The 18,540-nt window shown below is 36.5% G+C and overlaps 1 protein-coding gene across 1 annotated transcript in view; it reads left to right on the forward strand.

The window, feature by feature from the left end:
- SLF1 (SMC5-SMC6 complex localization factor 1) overlaps nt 1-12,578 on the forward strand; it is a 34,762-nt gene extending 22,184 nt beyond the window's left edge. Inside the window, exons 12-18 of the mRNA XM_057398376.1 lie at nt 1,327-1,474; nt 3,712-3,857; nt 5,854-6,014; nt 6,499-6,620; nt 8,581-8,673; nt 9,056-9,238; nt 11,608-12,578. Coding sequence (XP_057254359.1) covers nt 1,327-1,474; nt 3,712-3,857; nt 5,854-6,014; nt 6,499-6,620; nt 8,581-8,673; nt 9,056-9,238; nt 11,608-12,092 — 1,338 coding nt within the window. The 3' untranslated portion in view covers nt 12,093-12,578. The remainder of the gene's footprint in view (nt 1-1,326; nt 1,475-3,711; nt 3,858-5,853; nt 6,015-6,498; nt 6,621-8,580; nt 8,674-9,055; nt 9,239-11,607) is intronic.
- The last annotated feature ends 5,962 nt before the right edge of the window (nt 12,579-18,540 follow it).

Below are 18,540 nucleotides of genomic sequence, written 5' to 3' on the forward strand. Positions count from 1 at the left end.
AAAAACTAGAAAACTCATGGGTTAAGATGAGCGCAGTTTAATATGTGAAGCAAAGCTGCATGCACAAGCAAAGCAAAACAAGTAATTCATTCAGTGCTTCCCATCAGCAGGCAATGTCCAGCTGCTTCCTGGAAATCAGGGCTTCATTATGTGTAGTGGTTACTTTGCAAGGCTGTCACCATAACCCCAAACGTTCCCCCTTTCATCCTCTTTCCCCAGCTTTTATTGTTGCACATAACACTCTATGGCATGGGGTATCTCATGGTCATTTTGGGTCAGCTGTCCGGGCTGTGCCATCTCCCAGCTTCTTGCTGTGGGGGCAGAGTAGGGACAAAGGCAAGGACTTGGCACTGTCATACATGGTAACAATTCCTATGTTTAATGGAAATGCTTGCTGCTTTTTCCTTTTTAGTTTTGCGTGTGTTTTCATTACTATGTTTTTATAGGTTTTTGGTTGAATATGAAAATATTTTCAGAACAGATGATGATTTCAGTAAATTGGAGCATTTCAGCCTCACGTGGCATTCAACTATTTCAAAATACTAAGAAGCTCTTGTTTTGTATTATCATTGTATTACCAAAATGGCAACCAAGCCTATGCCAGTTGGCAGTATATAGTTTGTCAGTGTGCAGAGATACTTAGCTGAGCAAATGTAGTTGCAACTAGTGTACCAGCCACATTTATTATGCAGCTATATATGTGAGTGCAAAACATTAATACCTGCAGTATCAACAGTCAGTATTTGAATTTGCTGCCTCAAGGTCAGCTTTTGCTCCCCACCCCTTTCACCCACGTTTTACTCATGTGGGTGAACAAATACATTCACCTGTCTCACATTATGATAAATTGTCTTGATGCCTCCTGCAAAAAAATGCACTTTGTTTTTTGTATCGTGACCATTTTGTGCAGGTTCAGGGGAGAAAAAGGTAAGGCTAATTGTCATATGTATGCTCTTTCTAAATTTGCAGCTGCTAGTCTCTGTGGAATTTTTGGTAGCAGAGGAAAGTTTCCTGATCCCACAAACTGGCAAACTTTGATCCCATTGTGCATGTTGGTTTAGACAGGATATTTTCAAATAACATATTTATTCAGTGCCAAGTCTTAACTGATGTGGCATCAATAGCATATTAATTTTGTTGACCTGTCTGCAACAGTTAATCTTGGAGTAGAAAAAGGAAAACCAGTAAAAAAGTGATGTGGCATCAGAGTGGTCTTTTATCTAAAGAAGTTCTCCAGTGTCATTACTGGTACGTTATCTGTGTCAGTTTGTTACACACTACAGGTCTATAGATAATCTTTTTCTATCTTTTTTTTTTTTAATGTAGGCTTTCATATGTGAAGTAGGTGGTCTGTTAAATGCAATTCTTGGAACTGTAGTGGAGTATTGGATCATCTCAAGTTTGCTTATGGACAGAAATGTGTTCCATCAAATATCTGATGATTTGGCACAGTACCTTGCCATTGCATGTGATGGTGAGTATTTGAAAGGCCTCTGAAAGTCTTTTAATCAGACATACTAAAGTCCTCAGTAAAATCCTCAGTTTACTTCCAAGTTTTATTTTACCTTCTGTTGCATATGTGCACTCTTATGGTATGATGTGTATGTATGCAGGAAACTGTTTTATTGTATTTTGTTGAGTGTATGCATCTGTCTCTCCCAAGATCAAATGGAACAGGCTTTCATATTAAAATCCTTCTAAATAAATCTCGGTGTTAATGTGAAAGCATGAGCACACAGTATGAAGAATAAAGTAAAACAAAACATCTTTGGAAAATGTTTGGATCTCTCCTGTAAATTTAGGAAGAGCTGAAAGCGTATGATAATAAACCATAACTTCAGAGAGGCAATTGGAGGTACCTTAGCTAAGGCAGGTTCTCAGGTGAAATTTTTCACTCCACAAACTTGATTATTTTTTTTTTTTAAAGACACTTCAACCATGAGTCCAGAAGCTATGCTGAACTCTTTGACCCACGCAGACTCCAAATGAAAGATTTCACTGTTTCATTACACATCCTTAACAGACTTTATCTGGGGGAAGGGGAGGAAAATTCCAACTAACCAGATGAATCAGTATTGTTCCTCTTCATTAAATATACTAGATAAGGAGAAATGTAACAACTCAAATATCATTTAACATGGCGTATTTGTCGAGATATCTGTCCTTTTAGCAACTACAGAATGAGGAGCTCAAAAGACAAGAAAAAATAATCTCAAGAAAACTACTGAATGCTTTAATTTAATTTTGAAATTTAATTCCAACCGGAACTTTCCCCCAGTTATGAAATATGGACATCCTGGTTTCAGTCATTATTTTTTCTAGAGATAGGTGTACATAGGCTTCATTTAAAGTGTCTTCTTCTCCTTGGACACTTGAGAAGCGCTATCCTGAAAAAAATAAACTAAAATCTTGGTCTCTAGACAAGTAGCTCTACTCCAGTCTTATAGAAAGCAAATCATCAGAGCCATTATAGCCTCCTTTAGGTCATAGAAGGCCAAATCAGTTAGAACTTTATAGTATTCAAATCAGTGGGGCTTTCAGTACCTACTGCTGTGCTATCTTTCCAACAGATTTTCTAGCTGTCATGTAATAGGGAGAATCTTTGATATGTATTTCTGTAAGACTTTCTTACTTTCCAGTACAGAAATGGAAAATTGTACTTTCTATGCTCTCCTTTATTGAGAGGATTCACAAGAACAACATTCACAGTCTGGTTATAAAGAGTGAAGGTTACTTGACCTACTGGTGATAACTGCTTGCTTGGTTCAGTCCACAGCACTTAAAGTCTTGTAAGCTGTTGCAGAGTTCTCCTAAATTCTGTTGCTTTTGGAGGAGAAAAGGTCTGTACTCTCAAAACTTGTGTTTCTGTTTTGATTGAACCTACAATTAACGTTAATGTCTAACAGTTAATGTATGAGTACTATTTAGCAGAATAGAGTAGTCCCTTAATAGAGTAAAGACTTCTTCTTCATGACAGCCCTCGCTTTCCACCTGTTTCAGTTGCTATTTTAAAAAAAATTAATTTGCTGGAATCATAATACAAATTCTTTCCACTCTTCAAGAAAAATCAGTCATTCTGTCTCTTTTTCCAAAACCAAAGAAAGGTAGGCCAGATATATGCCATATATATTGAGGTAAATATGTATTCTTCAGCCATTGGCTGTTTTTTGGTTGGTTGGTTGTTTTTTAAATAGTATGAACTGTTTGGCGCATCTGAATGGGGTTGAAATTTGCTTACAGTCATTTTTAATGTAGAGTTTATAGATCACCCTGCATTACTTGTTCTTTGTTCATGTGTTACACATTTTGTCTGAATTGCGTTTGTATTGTGTCACAGATTTTAAAGGTGGTTGCTTGCATAATTTCCCAAATAAATCATTTTCAAAACCTAGATATAACTTGTCTAAGATTGTATATAAAGTGAAGGTTTCTTTAAACTTTCACATAAAAAGTGGTGCTTTGCCTTTTAAAATCTGTTGACCATTCTCTTAGAAGCTGGTCTTATTATCAGATGATGGATATAATCTTTTTTAATATGAGCATTTTTAGTATTTTTCCTAGAGACTAGCTTCTGAATCTGCAATAGCAGGAAGAAAAAAACTATAGAAGATAGCTGGGAGAGCTATCTTCTATATAACTCTAGATGTACAGGTTTGTATATTCTTATTTTAAGGCTTTCTCTTCCCCCCTATTCCCTGTGTTTTTATCCAGATTTTTCAGTGCATGAAATAGAAATGTTCATTTGTTCCATACCATCCCTCTGGCTTCAAATGTTTGTTGCAGAAGCAGTTTTTAAAAAACTGTGTTTACAGAGGAATATAACTATTTCTACGGAACCTCTTTCTCTTCAGAAAATAGTAAGTAACTCATCCATTTAACATCACACTCAAGTATTTTACAAGTAATTGGATTCATGGAAGTCTTGGAAAATATCTTTCTTTTGTGGTCTAAGGTCATGTTCATGGCATGCATTGTCTTCCACCTGTAGACAGACTGTACTGCATTTAATTTTCTCTTTGATGGAGACCTGAATTTAAAAACAATGGTAAGATTTTTCTTACCAAAGAATCTGTAACACCCAAGTCATCTGTTTACATTCAGTTAACATTAAAGGTCAGGATGAAAGCTTTTTAAAATAATCTCTGATGTAAATACTTTATTGCAGTGTTACATTTGTAATTAAGGAAAATGTGTATGATTTTCCTGGGTTATATTTTCCTTCATTTTTTTTTCAGAGATGATGGTCTGTTATTCTGTTGGGTCCAAGCATTTCTTACATACAAGATTTTATGACTTTGAACGACAGTGGGGTTTTGTGAATTTTTTTTTTTTTTTTTTCCTCTTAAGAACTTTCTCCTACTTGCAAACCTTTTCCTGCCTTCAAATCACAATTTCTGATAGCTGATGAAGAAATACATGGTGAAAACTGTGAAAGAAATTCTCAAAACCATGACTACTGGCAGGATGCAGCCTAATCAGGGAGATCATGCAGTAATGACATGCCCTAACTTAGAACTTCATTTCAATAATCTTAATACTAATGAATAAACATAACATGGAATCCATAACTGTTTCTATATGTCCTAAAATTCTCCAGGTAGAGTCAAACAAAAAGAAGTTTACGCTTTTATATATTTGCCATACATAAGTTTTCCTGAATTTTACATGAGCTATTGTGAATAGAGAACATTGTTTATTAATACATCATGTTTAAACAGAGCTTGAACAAAGGACTGTCAGAACTTTAAAAATAAACCAACTCTATGTCTAATACTTAACATATGTTGCCAGCACATATGCAGCAGCAATTGCTATTTTTAGTATTGCCATGACTACTGATCACTCTCTGCAACTACTTAAATGTAAATTTTTGTAGTGCTTGAAACAAGTTCATGTGCTTTTTATAGCTTTCCTTAACATTACTGTACCTCCTTTCCCTATAGTAAATATTAGCTATTGTCCAATTTTGCAGCTCTTCTCATACAGCATATTATCAGCTAGGCTCTTATATGGGTTTAAATGGTGATCTGCTATTCTCTGATGGTAAATGTAAAGTGAAGGTGCCATTAAGATGTCCTTCACCCATTGCAAGTTGTCTGCAGAATCTACAGTGATCTGCTAGATACTCAAAGCCTTCTTAAATATCTTTCTTCGTGTATTATTATTTTGTAGTCATTGAATGAGTCTCCTCAGTGGACTTTTTCCTTTGCTTTTGCAAAACTGCAGAAACTTACAAGACTTTTTAAAATGAGTGGTGTAGGCGGGTTCGGAATCTCTGTATTACGAGAAAGAAGCCATATCTACAATGTCCAAAGCTATCTTATTAGTGGGATAGCAACTAAGAAAGAACTAGCTTATTACATTTGCAATGCTTAAGGGCTTGATCCAGGCCCTCATCTAAGAAGAGATGAAGGAGGGGAGTGAGTATTTTTTTACCAAATTACCCCCTGGGTTTTGCTCCCTGGGTTGCAAGCAGGAAGCTTGTAAATATTTTTGTTAAGTACCTGAGAATCAATTAGCTTTACTTCAGTCTTATATCCAGCTAAAGTGATCAAAATTTTCTCAGCAACCAAAGATCTATGTCAGAAGTCTAGAATTTCCTACTTTCTGGCTCAGACACAACCCACCCACCTCTGAGGCCAGCATAAAGAGTGAATTACAAGAACACAAGATTACAGAAGACAGCTTTAAACAATCTATATATGCCATCACTTAGGATCATATTTTTAAAAATGTAGGTACTGCAAGATGTGAATGGTGGATCAGTGCTTTGTATCATGAGTGACAAAAAAAAATTGACTGCATTTTAATTTCGTGCATGCAAAGTAGTTGAAAATATTACTTTTGCAACAGGTCACTTCCTATTTGCCCGTTTTGCAAGAGATAGGGATGCATGAAGCAAGAGAGATACACAAAACAAAGAAAATAGGGCAGTGGCCGTGCCTTGAGTCTCAAAGGACATTACCAATGCTAAATGGCAATAAGAACGAAGTCAAAGTGCTGCCTGATCTACCGTAAGTAATACCTATAACATCACCAGTTTTATTCTGCTCTGGGGGACAGCTTCTGACCTGACACGTTTCCTGAACTTTATATGACCTGTTTTGTTGTCTACAAATTACTGCAACTGTCAGAAAGCTCTGTTATAAACCTGTAACACCTCTGGGCTGGGGTTCCCCCTTTCTCCCCATTATCCATTTCAGTCTGTGTGCAGTCTGATGTAGTTATGTTTTCCCAGTATTAAAGGGTGCATAGAGAAGTTGAACTATTCATAGAATTAACTTTAAAGAAAGTTTAATTGTGGGTAATTTAATTTTATTGCAGTTTTAAATACAGTTATAATTAAATGAAATAAAAAGTATATAATTAAGTTTCAGAAATTACTCTGAAATTCACAGAAGATCTAAGTATGGTGTATTTTAAAGCATTAAGCACACATACATTATCTGAAAACATGTAACACTGATTTTAGACATGTTCCCTTTGCTCTGTCTTCAGTGACTTAATCTTTAAGAAGTGCCCTCCATTGACACAGATGGTTGGAGCTGAGACTGCATATGCCAAAGAGAATCACTGCCGTTTGGCTGAAGAGGTACATTTTAACAGAAGAAATATTAAAGGTATTCTGTATATGTAATTTATGTTAAGAACTTTATACGGTTAGAATCAACAGTTTCAGGTTTAAAAATCTTGTCCTGGTAAATGCTGAATAAAATTATGGCTTATACCCAAGAATTACTTTCTTATAGTTCATATTCCTTTTTTTCTGATGTGTATTTCAAAGGAGGAATTGTATATATGGTGGAATAAAGCTGCCTTCATCAGTCCCTTCCCCCTCCTAGATATTAAATACAGTGTACAGCTTGTGCAAGCTCATTCCAGCCTTGTCTGCCTTACTTTGCTAATCTACCTCAACCTGTGCTTGGTAGGATCAACGTCTTCTGATTTGAAAGTATAATTCAGTCTTCATCTCTTTCAGTCCTAGACATTTTGTGAACAAAGACTGAGGAGTATGCTGTGTTACGTAGCTGTGTTAAGCATATGGACTGTTTTCTCCCAGGCATTCAGCCCAGACTATGAAAGGCATTTGGCTTTTGTCTTAGCTGTACTGGAACCCAAGTACCTAAGGAATAAAATAGCACTGCAATCATTTGGTTTCATCTTATTAAACAAATTTTATAAATCATACTTTACATGAGCCTTTACCTGAACAGAATTATTTGCTGGAACTACTTTTTGTCATCTTCATCATCAGAAATTTACATATATTGCTTAAAACACAATTATATTAATATGACACCCAAGAGAAGGCTTAAAAAAACTTAGCAAAAGCAAGCTGGGATTGTTCAAAAAATTAAAACCATAATTGTATTATGAACACTGAAGGACAAAAAAACCCTAACCCTCTTTGGGGATTTAAGAGAGCTTCAGTAACAGAACCAGGCCATGCATTTTTAAAAGTGGTTCCCTTTCTCTTTATTGCTTTTGCAAGTAAAATTGATGTGAATTATTACATACTGACTTCTACAAAGAAAACTGAGCTAGAGGACTAGGGCAGAAAAAAAATCCAAACTGCTTTTTATCTATTCTTTCCCTGCCAACATTGTAAGTAATATCTTCTGTTGCAAGAATGAGTATGGAGCTGACAGATTTACATAGTGAAGGTATTAATACAAAATACAACATCTGAATCTTACCACAAACGCTGAGAGATTTAGCCTGAGATATTTTTCATTTCCAAGATGTTTGTTACATCATTTTTCACCTGATGTCAAGATTTTCCTCTGGCTCTTGTTCAAACCTGATCATTTAGTGAAAGCAAAACAGGTTTTAGAATGGGTCTGAAGTTTTTATCATGTAGAAACTAGTGGTGTCTTTACATATAAGTAGCAATTTTCAGTTGCTTGCTGTTCAGTTTTTTACAGTTACTGCAGCTTTGCATGGTATTAAGGCATTAAGGGAGTTTTTTTATTTTCCAGAGGATTTTCTCTCTTTTATTAAGACCTCTTCGTTTATTTCTCTCTCTTTCCCCCTCCCTTGCTACCGTAGCCAAGTTAGACAGCCTATTGAGAAACAGCAAACCATCTGTTAACAGATTTGAAGTTCTGAATTATACTTGAGTGTGTAGAGGCACTCGTGCTTAGCCAGAAACATTCATTTGAATTAAGCTCTAAATGCTCTGTAAAAAGAACCATACATTTTAACAGAGGTTCATGAATAAATTTAAGGGAGGGCAACTGCGCTGTAAAGTTTTATTGCTTCAAAACCCAGTATTTTTGGTGTTCTGTGATCACTTGGTGCTTTTATAGTGTGATTGAAGCTTTAAACCTTGAACTGGGGGGAGATAATTCCTGTGTTAAACCATTTGCAATACAATTTCATTGCTGGATCTCTGGTGGAACAGAAGCTCTGGGTTTTTTTGAATTTTCTTGAAAGATGGTTAAACAGGATAAAGGAAAATCTTACTCATTATTGAATTTTCTGGCATATATCCAGGTCTCCTAGTTCCAGGCACTTTGATTATTTTCTGTAGTTGCTATCTTGCCTAGCCTAGTGTAATCTGTTAATTTTTTATGGTAGGAGAGACAGCCCTGCATAAAGCTTGCATAAGTAACAAAGTGGAGAGATTGATTCGGCTTCTCTCTTTGCCTGGAACAGACATTAATGTTAAAGGTAAGTTATTCATTTTCTCTAGAGAACTAATAAATTAAGTAAAGATCTGTATCGGTATCTGTTTGGTAATAAGGCTTATATTTATACTATTAAAACTATCTTTATTACTTTAAACACCACAAAATGAAGACTTCGTTGCAAGCATTAAGGAAAGGTTAATCTATTGCTGAAGTGTGTTTTAATACCACATTTTCTGTTGATTTTTTAAATACCTATTCAATATTTTTCAGATATTTTCCAATCTAATTTCTTGGTTTGAAATCACTAGCTGCCACTGTGATGAATAATAAAAAGCAAAGTGCTTTGCTGTCTAATGAATTGCATTATTAACATTTTAGTACTACTTCTGCCGTTTTAAAACTTCCCTTGATTTATAATTCAGACTATGCTGGCTGGACGCCTTTGCATGAAGCCTGTAACCATGGCAGCACAGTGTGTGTCCGTGAAATTTTGCAGCGTTGTCCAGAGGTAGACCTGCTCAGTCAAGTGGACAGGGTGACTCCTTTGCATGATGCACTGTCAAATGGACATGTAGAAATTGGCAAGCTGCTACTTCAGTATGGGGGTGAGTGCATTTATGCTAAACCGGTTTAGGTAAATTAACCACTGTTCTGAGTCCATATGAAGGTCGTGATGTTTTCTTAATAGTTGTTTAAAATACAATGTTATTATGAAATATTTATTTTTAAACATTTTTAAGCCAAGGTGTTTTGGTCACAATAAAAATAATACTGTTTTCACACGTATCTTGATCAGCTGAATATGAAATTAAACCAGGATTTTCACATTTTTTACAATATGGTAATGTTTTTCTTCTGTACTTTACACCATATGCATTGTAACTATATTCTCCAAACTCATTAATGAAGATAAAGATTACCCAGCAAAGCTAAGGGTTTTCTTTTGTTTCGATCTATTTTTACCACAATGCAAAAATAGATCGGTATATCTCTGTATAATCATATATTTCAACATAAATTTGTTCAGCATTTATGCAAATTAATGTGATGGTCTTTGAAGAACACAATTAGCTTGGCAATTAGTTTAAGAAAGGAATCTATATTGTAATCATAACTGCTGTTTAGGGATAATAGTGGGAGGGGTATCTTAGTTTCTAAAAAAAGATACATTGCCCCTTAGGCAGGCAGGATAAATGTTTTGAACATTATTTTGTGTTCAGTGACATGGAACTTGTATCTTGTCTTGAAACATACGGTATCAATATAATTGACTTAGCATGTTGTTTAAAAAACAACTGCAGAGAATGTTCTTGGATAGCAATTCTTCTGTCTTTTAATTCATTTACTAAAGCAAATAGTCGTGATAGCCTTACCATTACCCTACCTAGTCAGTTTACTCTCTGTGCATTATACACTAGGACTAGATTTTTTCAATAAAAATCATTCTATGTATACCCATGAGGCAGAAGAATGCACTGTATTTAGATGACCTCTTACTTAATTAAGGTAGAGAAACAGAATTTTGTTTCATTCTTGGCATGAGACCGTCTGTATTTACAGTCTTCTCCTGCCCCCTAAAGGCTATTTCTGTGCCTGTTGTGCAAGCACCAGCTCATAATCAATACATTTCTCTGCAGTTCTACCTCTGTGTTTGCTGAGCCTCAGATCTGTGGCTCCCAGGTGTTCTATATATCTACTGAACCATGTATCTGACATGCCAAGCCAATACCTGGGCTCAGTTCAATCAGTCTAAGTGATGCAATAGCCAATATTATAGTAAGCTCAGCTCCTCAATTGAAAATGGCATTGCACTGACAGATGTGCATTTTTTCTAGGCTATTGTGAAGAATAGGTAGTGGATGATCCTGTTGTCCTAGGGGAAGAGCTCTACTTGCACTTGCATTCATCAAAGTTTTCTGGCAACTGTGAGGTTGCATGTACCCTTATCTTTGCCTTTGTCACACTCTGGATTTTGGCCTGTCAAATAACTGACAAGACTGTGGTAGAAGGGATGTTACTCATTGAGCATGAAGTTGCTCAGCTCAATAATTTAGAACACACCTCTGTCTCTAGAAACCTTCAGCTTGCAAAAATTAATTGCACTGGATAATCAGTGATGGCGTAAAATGATACAGCTTTCATCACATCAAAGTTACAACCTCTAGCATGGATATGTAATGCAGTGAATTGCCTCTTGTTATTAAAACATATTTCTAATACTGTATTTAAGTTAAAATGACATTGTTCCTTTAGCACAGTAACCCACATGTAAGAGGATTCCTGATGTGTTCATCTTTGAAAATCACCACCTGTAGCATATTAACTGCCTTCATTTTTTTTTTTCTGGTTCAGCCTTTCTTAAGCTTCTGAAGTCATCTGTAAACTGTTTAAATATTAACAGCTTCATTGTACTAATAAACAGGAAATGCCAGAAGAATGTAGTAAAATCTGAACAAGTAAAACATGTCCCATTTACTTACTTTAAACTATTTGAGTGATTACTTTTTGCATTTCATAAGTCTGTTAAGATCAAACTTTGAAATTCACTTGCTGGGGAAGACCAAGATTCCTACCTCAATAGTTTACCTTGCTGCATAGTCTAAGACAGGGTTGGCCACAGCAGCTGGAACAGTAGAATAAAGACCATCACAGTAACACGCATTTAATTTGGAGTCAGTGTCAGCAAATTACCTGGTCTATAAAAGGCTTAATAGAACTTTACAGCAGTAATAACATTAAGTTTTTACATACTCTGTGTAAATTAAGACAATACTGAAAAGAAGTCGTTACAAAGAGTCCCTCTGCATGTTCTAGATTGTATTGTAAATGTGTAGCTTATCAGTTACATCAACATAACATAGCAAAAAGGAATTTAAACAGTCTTCTAGCTTTTGGGGAGGAGGGGTGAGGAGGAATCTTGTTTGGCTGCCAAATTTAAATACTGTTAGTATTAATGTTTATATTTTTCCTGCAGGACCAGTCCTTCTACAGCAGAGGGATTGCGCTGGAAAATTGCCACTGGATTATGTTGAGTCCATCCCAGTAAAGCAAGAACTTTTGAATGTTGTTCATCCGGAAGAGAGTATTGAAAGCTTCTATGAACGCACAGATCAAGGTTTTTACAATCAGAAGAGAGAACTGTTGATGATTTTATTTAATAAGATGCTGTTGAATTTTTGTTCAGTTTATAATCTGTCTTCACCCTTTACTTTAACTCTTAGAGAGGTAGGTTGTTCAGATGTACTTCCAGTAATGGCTCGTGATAACTGTGAGATGAAAAATACATTTTCTGCAGATTGGCTAGTAGATACATATTTTAGAGAGCTAGAAACTTTTCAAAAGCTTCCACAATTTCTTCAGGAAATATCTGCAAATATGGATTTCTTCCCTGGGGAACAGATGAAGGCTTTATTAGCTACTCTGGAAACTATGGTAGAGGCATTCAAGCTCTTTGCTTAGATCTTTTTAACAGTTAGCTTCCAAACAAACTGCATTGATTGAATCTTGAGTTTTCACCCTTGGTGCTGTTCTAAATTATTTCTGGCAACTGAAGCAGTACAGATTTCACAGCCTACACGAGCCCTACATGGTAGTATCTCCCATGTTGTTAATACTTTCCTGTAGCAGAACCTGGAAGTCAGATGCATTGACTCAATGCACTTTTGGGGCAAATTTTTGCCAATACTAATGCCTTCTAGTTTTCTAGCAGATTTGAGTGCATGTGACCACCTGTGCTACATCATTTGTACTAAGTTAAACTTTGCATTTTCAGTCCTGGAAATCTTTGTTACCCATCTCATGCCATAGTTTACTTTGATTTCCAGAGTTACTGTTGCAAAAACAAGCAGTTTTTCCTTTAAAAAGGCTTGTGTCTACATATTTTAATATCCTTTAATAAAACTAATCTTACAGATATCTGTCATTAAACTAAAACATGTTGAAAAGTGAATTCCTTCTATCCATTTTTGTCTTATTTACCCTTGGCTTGTAAAAGTTGAAAACACCATGTAAAATTCAAATCAAGGTAGTATATCTGTATTTACAGAATGGATGTACTAGAATTTCATGGAGATGTCTACACAAAGGTGTGTGGAAGATCTTCTCCCTTGTTAGCATGCAGCGCTTGTGGTCACATTCATTTCTGCAGTGACTGAGTTGAGGAGACTGGTGCAGATAGTCAGGTGATCTGTGCTATTCCAGTGGGGACTCTAGAGCTTTAAAATGACCAAGTCATCCTGCTGCTTCCCAGTATGTTGACATGGCCAAAGGGCCAAATCTACCCTCAGCATAACATACAGTGTCCTTGGCTGTGCTTTAACTTGTGTTGGCTTGCAGTCATTTAATAAATCCATTACACTGGCAGTGTGTAAAATGATCTGGTAACACTCCTGGGATTCTCTCAACTAAGGATGCCAGTGGTACCAGTGGCACAAATCTAGTTATGTTGGCAGGGAAATTTACAGATGATTAGACAAAACGGCGTAAGTGTATACTAGGCATCAGATTCTGACACTAAATACAGATCTCCTTAAAAATTACACCCCATTTAGTATGAGACTTTTGTTCTTCATTCTGTAAACATGCAAACTACATATGATAAATCCTCTAAACTAATCTTCTAATTTAGAATTGTGTGCTACATATTCTATCAGATGGTCCTTTTAATTAATTAAGACAAAGAGAAAACCCTGTGCTGTTCCTTAAAGATGTGAGGCTCATGAGGCAGCTGAACTACATAATTGTGTTGCATGGGGCTGAGGATGGGGAAGAGTTACGTATTTTGGAGATGTCTTATTGCATATTTACACAGCAACAACTACTTTTCCTGCCTTGTGTCTTGTAGAGATCCAGTGCCGAATTCATCTTGGACTAGGGTCTGGGAAGAGACACTGGTTAGGGAAGTTTATTCCTTCCAGGGGGAGTGAAGGGAGTGCTGCTTTAGAATGAGAATACCTGATATTTTTCTGAAAGATTCAGTAATAAATTTGAGTAGTTTAAAATCTTAGCAAGGAAGGTACTTAGTGACACTTACAATTCTTCTGCAATAACTATTTATAGTATTTTAAAAAGAACCCTTAAAGAAAAGGTGTAAAAGCTGCTTCTGAAGCTGATGTTGGTTGACCAGAGGGAATAAGTTATGTTGGTGTAGCTGGCTTGGGACACATTAAAACTTCCATTTAGCCTTTCTCCAGCTGAGACACATGATCTGAAAGCAGTCCACTGAAGATGCTCAGAATGAGTTGGTCTGAGAACCAGCCCTTCATTGTGTGGAGTGATTATTAATGACTGATTATTGTTTTTATACATGCATGCAGAACAGCCTGCTCTAATAGAATAAAGGGACAGTGAATACTGGGTTTGTTTTGGTTTGTGCACTTTCTATTTTTCTTTAGTAAGGAAGCAACAGTGACAAAATGTTTATCGTATATGGGATGAACTAATAAACATCAGTATTCCCTGTTGCAGGATGCGATGAAAGAAATACTATGTACATACATTCTAAAGAACGCAAAATATGCATTTAAGTTGGCAATATTAACATTTTCTTTAGTCACAAATTTGAACAGTAATCAGAAATTTGAAATAATTGGGACTTGGAGAACCATAGAAAAAAATTCTAGTGGATCTGGGAAAGCAAATGCTTCAAAATATTAATATCTATTCCTAATATATTAGTGAATACATTACTGAATAAAATGAAAGCTGGAAAAACATTATTTTGGTCTGATAAAAAGTGATTCTGCTTATATATCCAAGATATCCTCCCAATATTTTGCTATTATGTGTTTTTTCCTATATAAATTACATCTTAATCATTTATAAGTCCTACTTACCTGTTTAAACTAAATTCAAGTACCTCTCTCCAAGACACTGTAAAATAGATAGGATATGCTAAATGAAGATTATTAACATTGCAAAATGAAACATTCAAAAATTAGCAAATGTCTGAATTAAAATTCCCCATGTAGCGCAGACTTAGATATTGTCTGTGTGCATAGTCAGTCTTTAATTATATGGTGACACCATTTTGTTCTCTCTAATATTCTCTCAGTTTAAGGATCATATATTGAAAATTTTCCTGTTCAGTTTTATACATACTCAGTTTTATGTGTACTCAAGTTTGCAAACTCCATATCCTTAAAAAGTCTGAAGTATTTTTCAGTTGTATTTAACATAAAATTATGTGCTTCATCTGATTTATTAGAGAGTACCTGCTCTCTTTTAGAATACCGCAACTTTCCTGTTAAATCATGATTGCAGTAAAGCGCAATCTATTAATTGATTAAACTGTCTTCTTTTTAAAATCCCTCTTGGTATGTAGGGTATTTCCCACTTCCTGGCTTAGTTAAAAAAACAGCTAGCCCCCCTCCGCTTTTCCTCTCTATGCTGATGTTTCATATGCCAACATGCTTCACAAGCAGGAAGGTATGTACCTCTTCGTCCTCAATCAGGCCTGTTTTTCCCAAGACTCTGAGAAGTTCTTCATTGTTTTCCACCTTCAAAATACAGCTGGAGAATCTCTCTTCTGCACATGGACCCAGTGCTGCCCAGACAGTTGAGTAACAGCAGCTAGCAGCATGATAGTTGCTAGCAGCAAAAAAGAAGACAGAGCACACTAGGATGTGCAGTCAGGAATTATAATGGTATGCCAACATATCGGTCAAGCTTTGAAAGTTGGTAAAAGGGTTGCATCAAGCCAAATTTCAATGTTAGATTTTTTTCTGACCCATATTCTTCGTTTCACACAACTGCCGTGGCTAGATGTGAAGCACATCTAGCATGCAGAAGTCTTGGTCGTGTTCTTAAGATGTTTTACAAAGTATCTCTTGATTTCAAAATGGTCATACTCGCTGGCAGGTAGATCACTACTGCCAGTATACTAGCAGTTTGGACTCGGGAATTTTGATGTTGATATGGTTTATTTTTGTTTAGGAGCAAAGGCTATCTTATAGAATTTAAATATTACTGTGGCTTCAATAAACTTTTAAAATTTGTTAGAGAGGAGGTTCAAGCCTCAAAGCCTGAGCTCCCTTTAAACTATCTGAACAGTCCTGAAGCTCTTTTCTGCACCATCTACTATTCCAACTGATGCTAAGATGCTGCGCTGCAAAAGGGCAAAAATGGCAGTATCACAAATACCGTGGGCAAGTAGTACCAGACCCTTGCTTTGTCCCCCTGTACTGGGCACTGCTGAGGCCTCACCTAGAATCAGTTTTGGGTCCTTCTCTACAAGAAAGACATTGGAGCAGGTCCAGAGATGGGCAATGGGACTGCTGAAGGGCCTGGAACACAAGTGTGATGAGGAACAGCTGAGGGACCTGGGGGTGTTTAGTCTGGAGAAAATGAGTCTTACAGGAGACCTTATCGCTCTCTGCAACTACTTGAAAGCAGCTTGTAGTGAGGAGGATTGGTCTCTTATCTCAAGCAAAAAAAGGAAAAGAACAAGATTGGATTTTAGGAAAAACTTCAATGAAAGGCTTGCCAAGCACTGGAACAGGCTGCCCAGAGTAGTGGTGGAGTCACCATCCCTGGAGGTATTTAACAGACGTGTAGATGTGGCACGTGGGGACCTGGTTTAGTGGTGGCCTTGGCAGTGCTGGGTTAATAGCTGGACTTGATGATATTAAAGGTCTTTCCAACCTATCATTATTATATGATCCCATGATTCTATGGCAGACTGTCCTTTTCCCTATAAATTCAAGGACCAAACTACGCCTTTTTCCTCAGCACAATACCATGCTCCCGTGTGGTCAACAGTGCCTAATAAATTCAGGGGAATCCAACAGTTACTGTCAGATAAGTATAGCCTTCATAGCGGTCTTGTATTTAACTTGCACTGGCTACATCAAGACCCTTCCTTCCACGTGCAAATGTGAATACAAATGACTGTTTAGTTTGTTGGTGAAACATGCCAGTCGGAGTCAGAGGAACACCATGAGACACTGTTTAAAATCTGTCAAATAACCACTTTTAATTTGTAAAATGCACATTAAATAATTACCATCATCAAGTTATAGTATATAAATATCCTTACAAGTTCATAAATTTATCATCATGTTTACCAGGATATGAAATGATGCATCTTCAAGAAAACAATCCTAAAAATTACAGTTTGAAAAGTATTTGTCCCAGCTCTCAAATTCGGATGAAGATAGTGAAAATGTACCAGATCTATCAACCAAACTTGTAACCTCTGAGTATAAAAAAGTATGGATTCTGGTTTGTCTAAGAAGTTGGTTTAAGTCAGGATATCAATAGATCCTATTATAGTAGCATATTTTAGGCATCTGAGTAAATGCAAAATGCTTTCTTTTAAAAAAGGATGAGCTGAGGACTGTTCTGCAGACTGTCCTGCAGGCAGGTGGGGAAAGCTGTGCAAAAAGAGGTAAAACACTAAAGCTGCAGAGCTCCAGTAACACTATCGACACAAGCATCCATGAACCAGGTGTTTGCAGACCATGATTAAACTGCTCCAAAAATAATTAGGAATATTAAGAAACAATACTTCTATCTGCAAAAAGCTGATGATAATATACACCAAAAAAAAGGAAAAATTAGGCAATTTTGTTGGGTATTAACAACCAGGAGTTACTGTTACCACTCATACTCAAAGGGACTGCTGGCTGGAGGGTGAAGGAAGGAAAGAATGGTTCAAAAATACTGTCCTCAAGTCCAGTTAAGAAAGTGAGATCCATCTACAGGGTTCTTTCAAGTCAAGTTTCATTATCTCTCAGGAGAGCTATCTTATTGATGCTGGAAATTTGTCATCAATCTTGAATGTGGGAGAAGTGAAAATAAAACAGTGGAAGAGTGAGCAGCCAGTTCGTACAAATTGTTCAGAGTGCTGACGCAGGAAAGTTTACCTGTTGTGGCTTGTTACTTACACACAGCTGAAGGCTAATTTATCTAATTCTTGTCTTACCTAAATGAGCTGGTATATGTTTGCGAAATGTCACAGTTTTTCAGGAGAGTCATGTAAAGAAGGTCTCATTTTTGTTTAACTCCCAGTGCACCTAAATCACCTAGCTCTTTTATTTGAAAGTAGTGGGTATCTTGCCAAGATACATAGCTACCTCTATACAACCTCATCTATAACTTTGGAAAAATTTAGGGAAAGCAAAGCTAAGCAAAGAAAAAACCTAGAAAATTAATCTAGAAAGATCAGTTAAAAAATCTTAGAACTGCAGTGTCACTAATTCAGCTTGTTGGTTTGTTATTTGCCTTTCTTACCCATCTAGTCTTAAAACTTGAGATTTTCTGCTTCTCACTCGTTCTCCAGCTCCAATTTTCTTTAATAATGTTATACTATGTGCATGCTTCCTGAAATTTTGCTCTGAGAACAAACATGATCTGGCAGTTTGAGGTGGTCAACCAGTCACAGCTTTCAGCTATTCAAAGCACACCTTCCCTGCACAGGGGATGTGCTATCTATAACGGCTCTTGAAGTACTGAAGACTGAACTTAGTATGGATGCCATGTGGACTGATGATAACATATCTTCTCCTACAACCCCTTCTGATTTCAGGATTTTGTTTGGTAACAAAGGGCCTTTGTAAACTCCACACAAAAAAAGCGAGGGAAATTATAAGATTAGATGATGGGTACAGTTATCAAAGGCTCTAGCACAACTGTATTTATAGGGACTTCATCACCATTATAAAACTAAGATACAAATTTTTTTTTTTGTTTTTTCCACGAATCCAGAAAAATCCTTTCACATGCACATTGTGCTACAGAAGCACCAGGTTTAAAACAGAGAATTCTGAGATGGTACTGTCTCATTTCCCCACAGTGACGGCCAAACATCAGCAAATTAGCCCTGCTGGGCTGCTGGAGGGGGCTGTCGCAAGCTGGCCAAAGGGAAAGAAGGAAAACTTCTTTTCATGACAGACTACAAATGGGCAAC

This window comes from Pezoporus wallicus, unplaced genomic scaffold (assembly GCF_028554395.1).
Source record: "Pezoporus wallicus isolate ANWC-B61680 ecotype Strahan unplaced genomic scaffold, APGP_CSIRO_Pwel_v1 contig_6580, whole genome shotgun sequence".
Lineage (NCBI taxonomy): Eukaryota > Metazoa > Chordata > Aves > Psittaciformes > Psittacidae > Pezoporus > Pezoporus wallicus.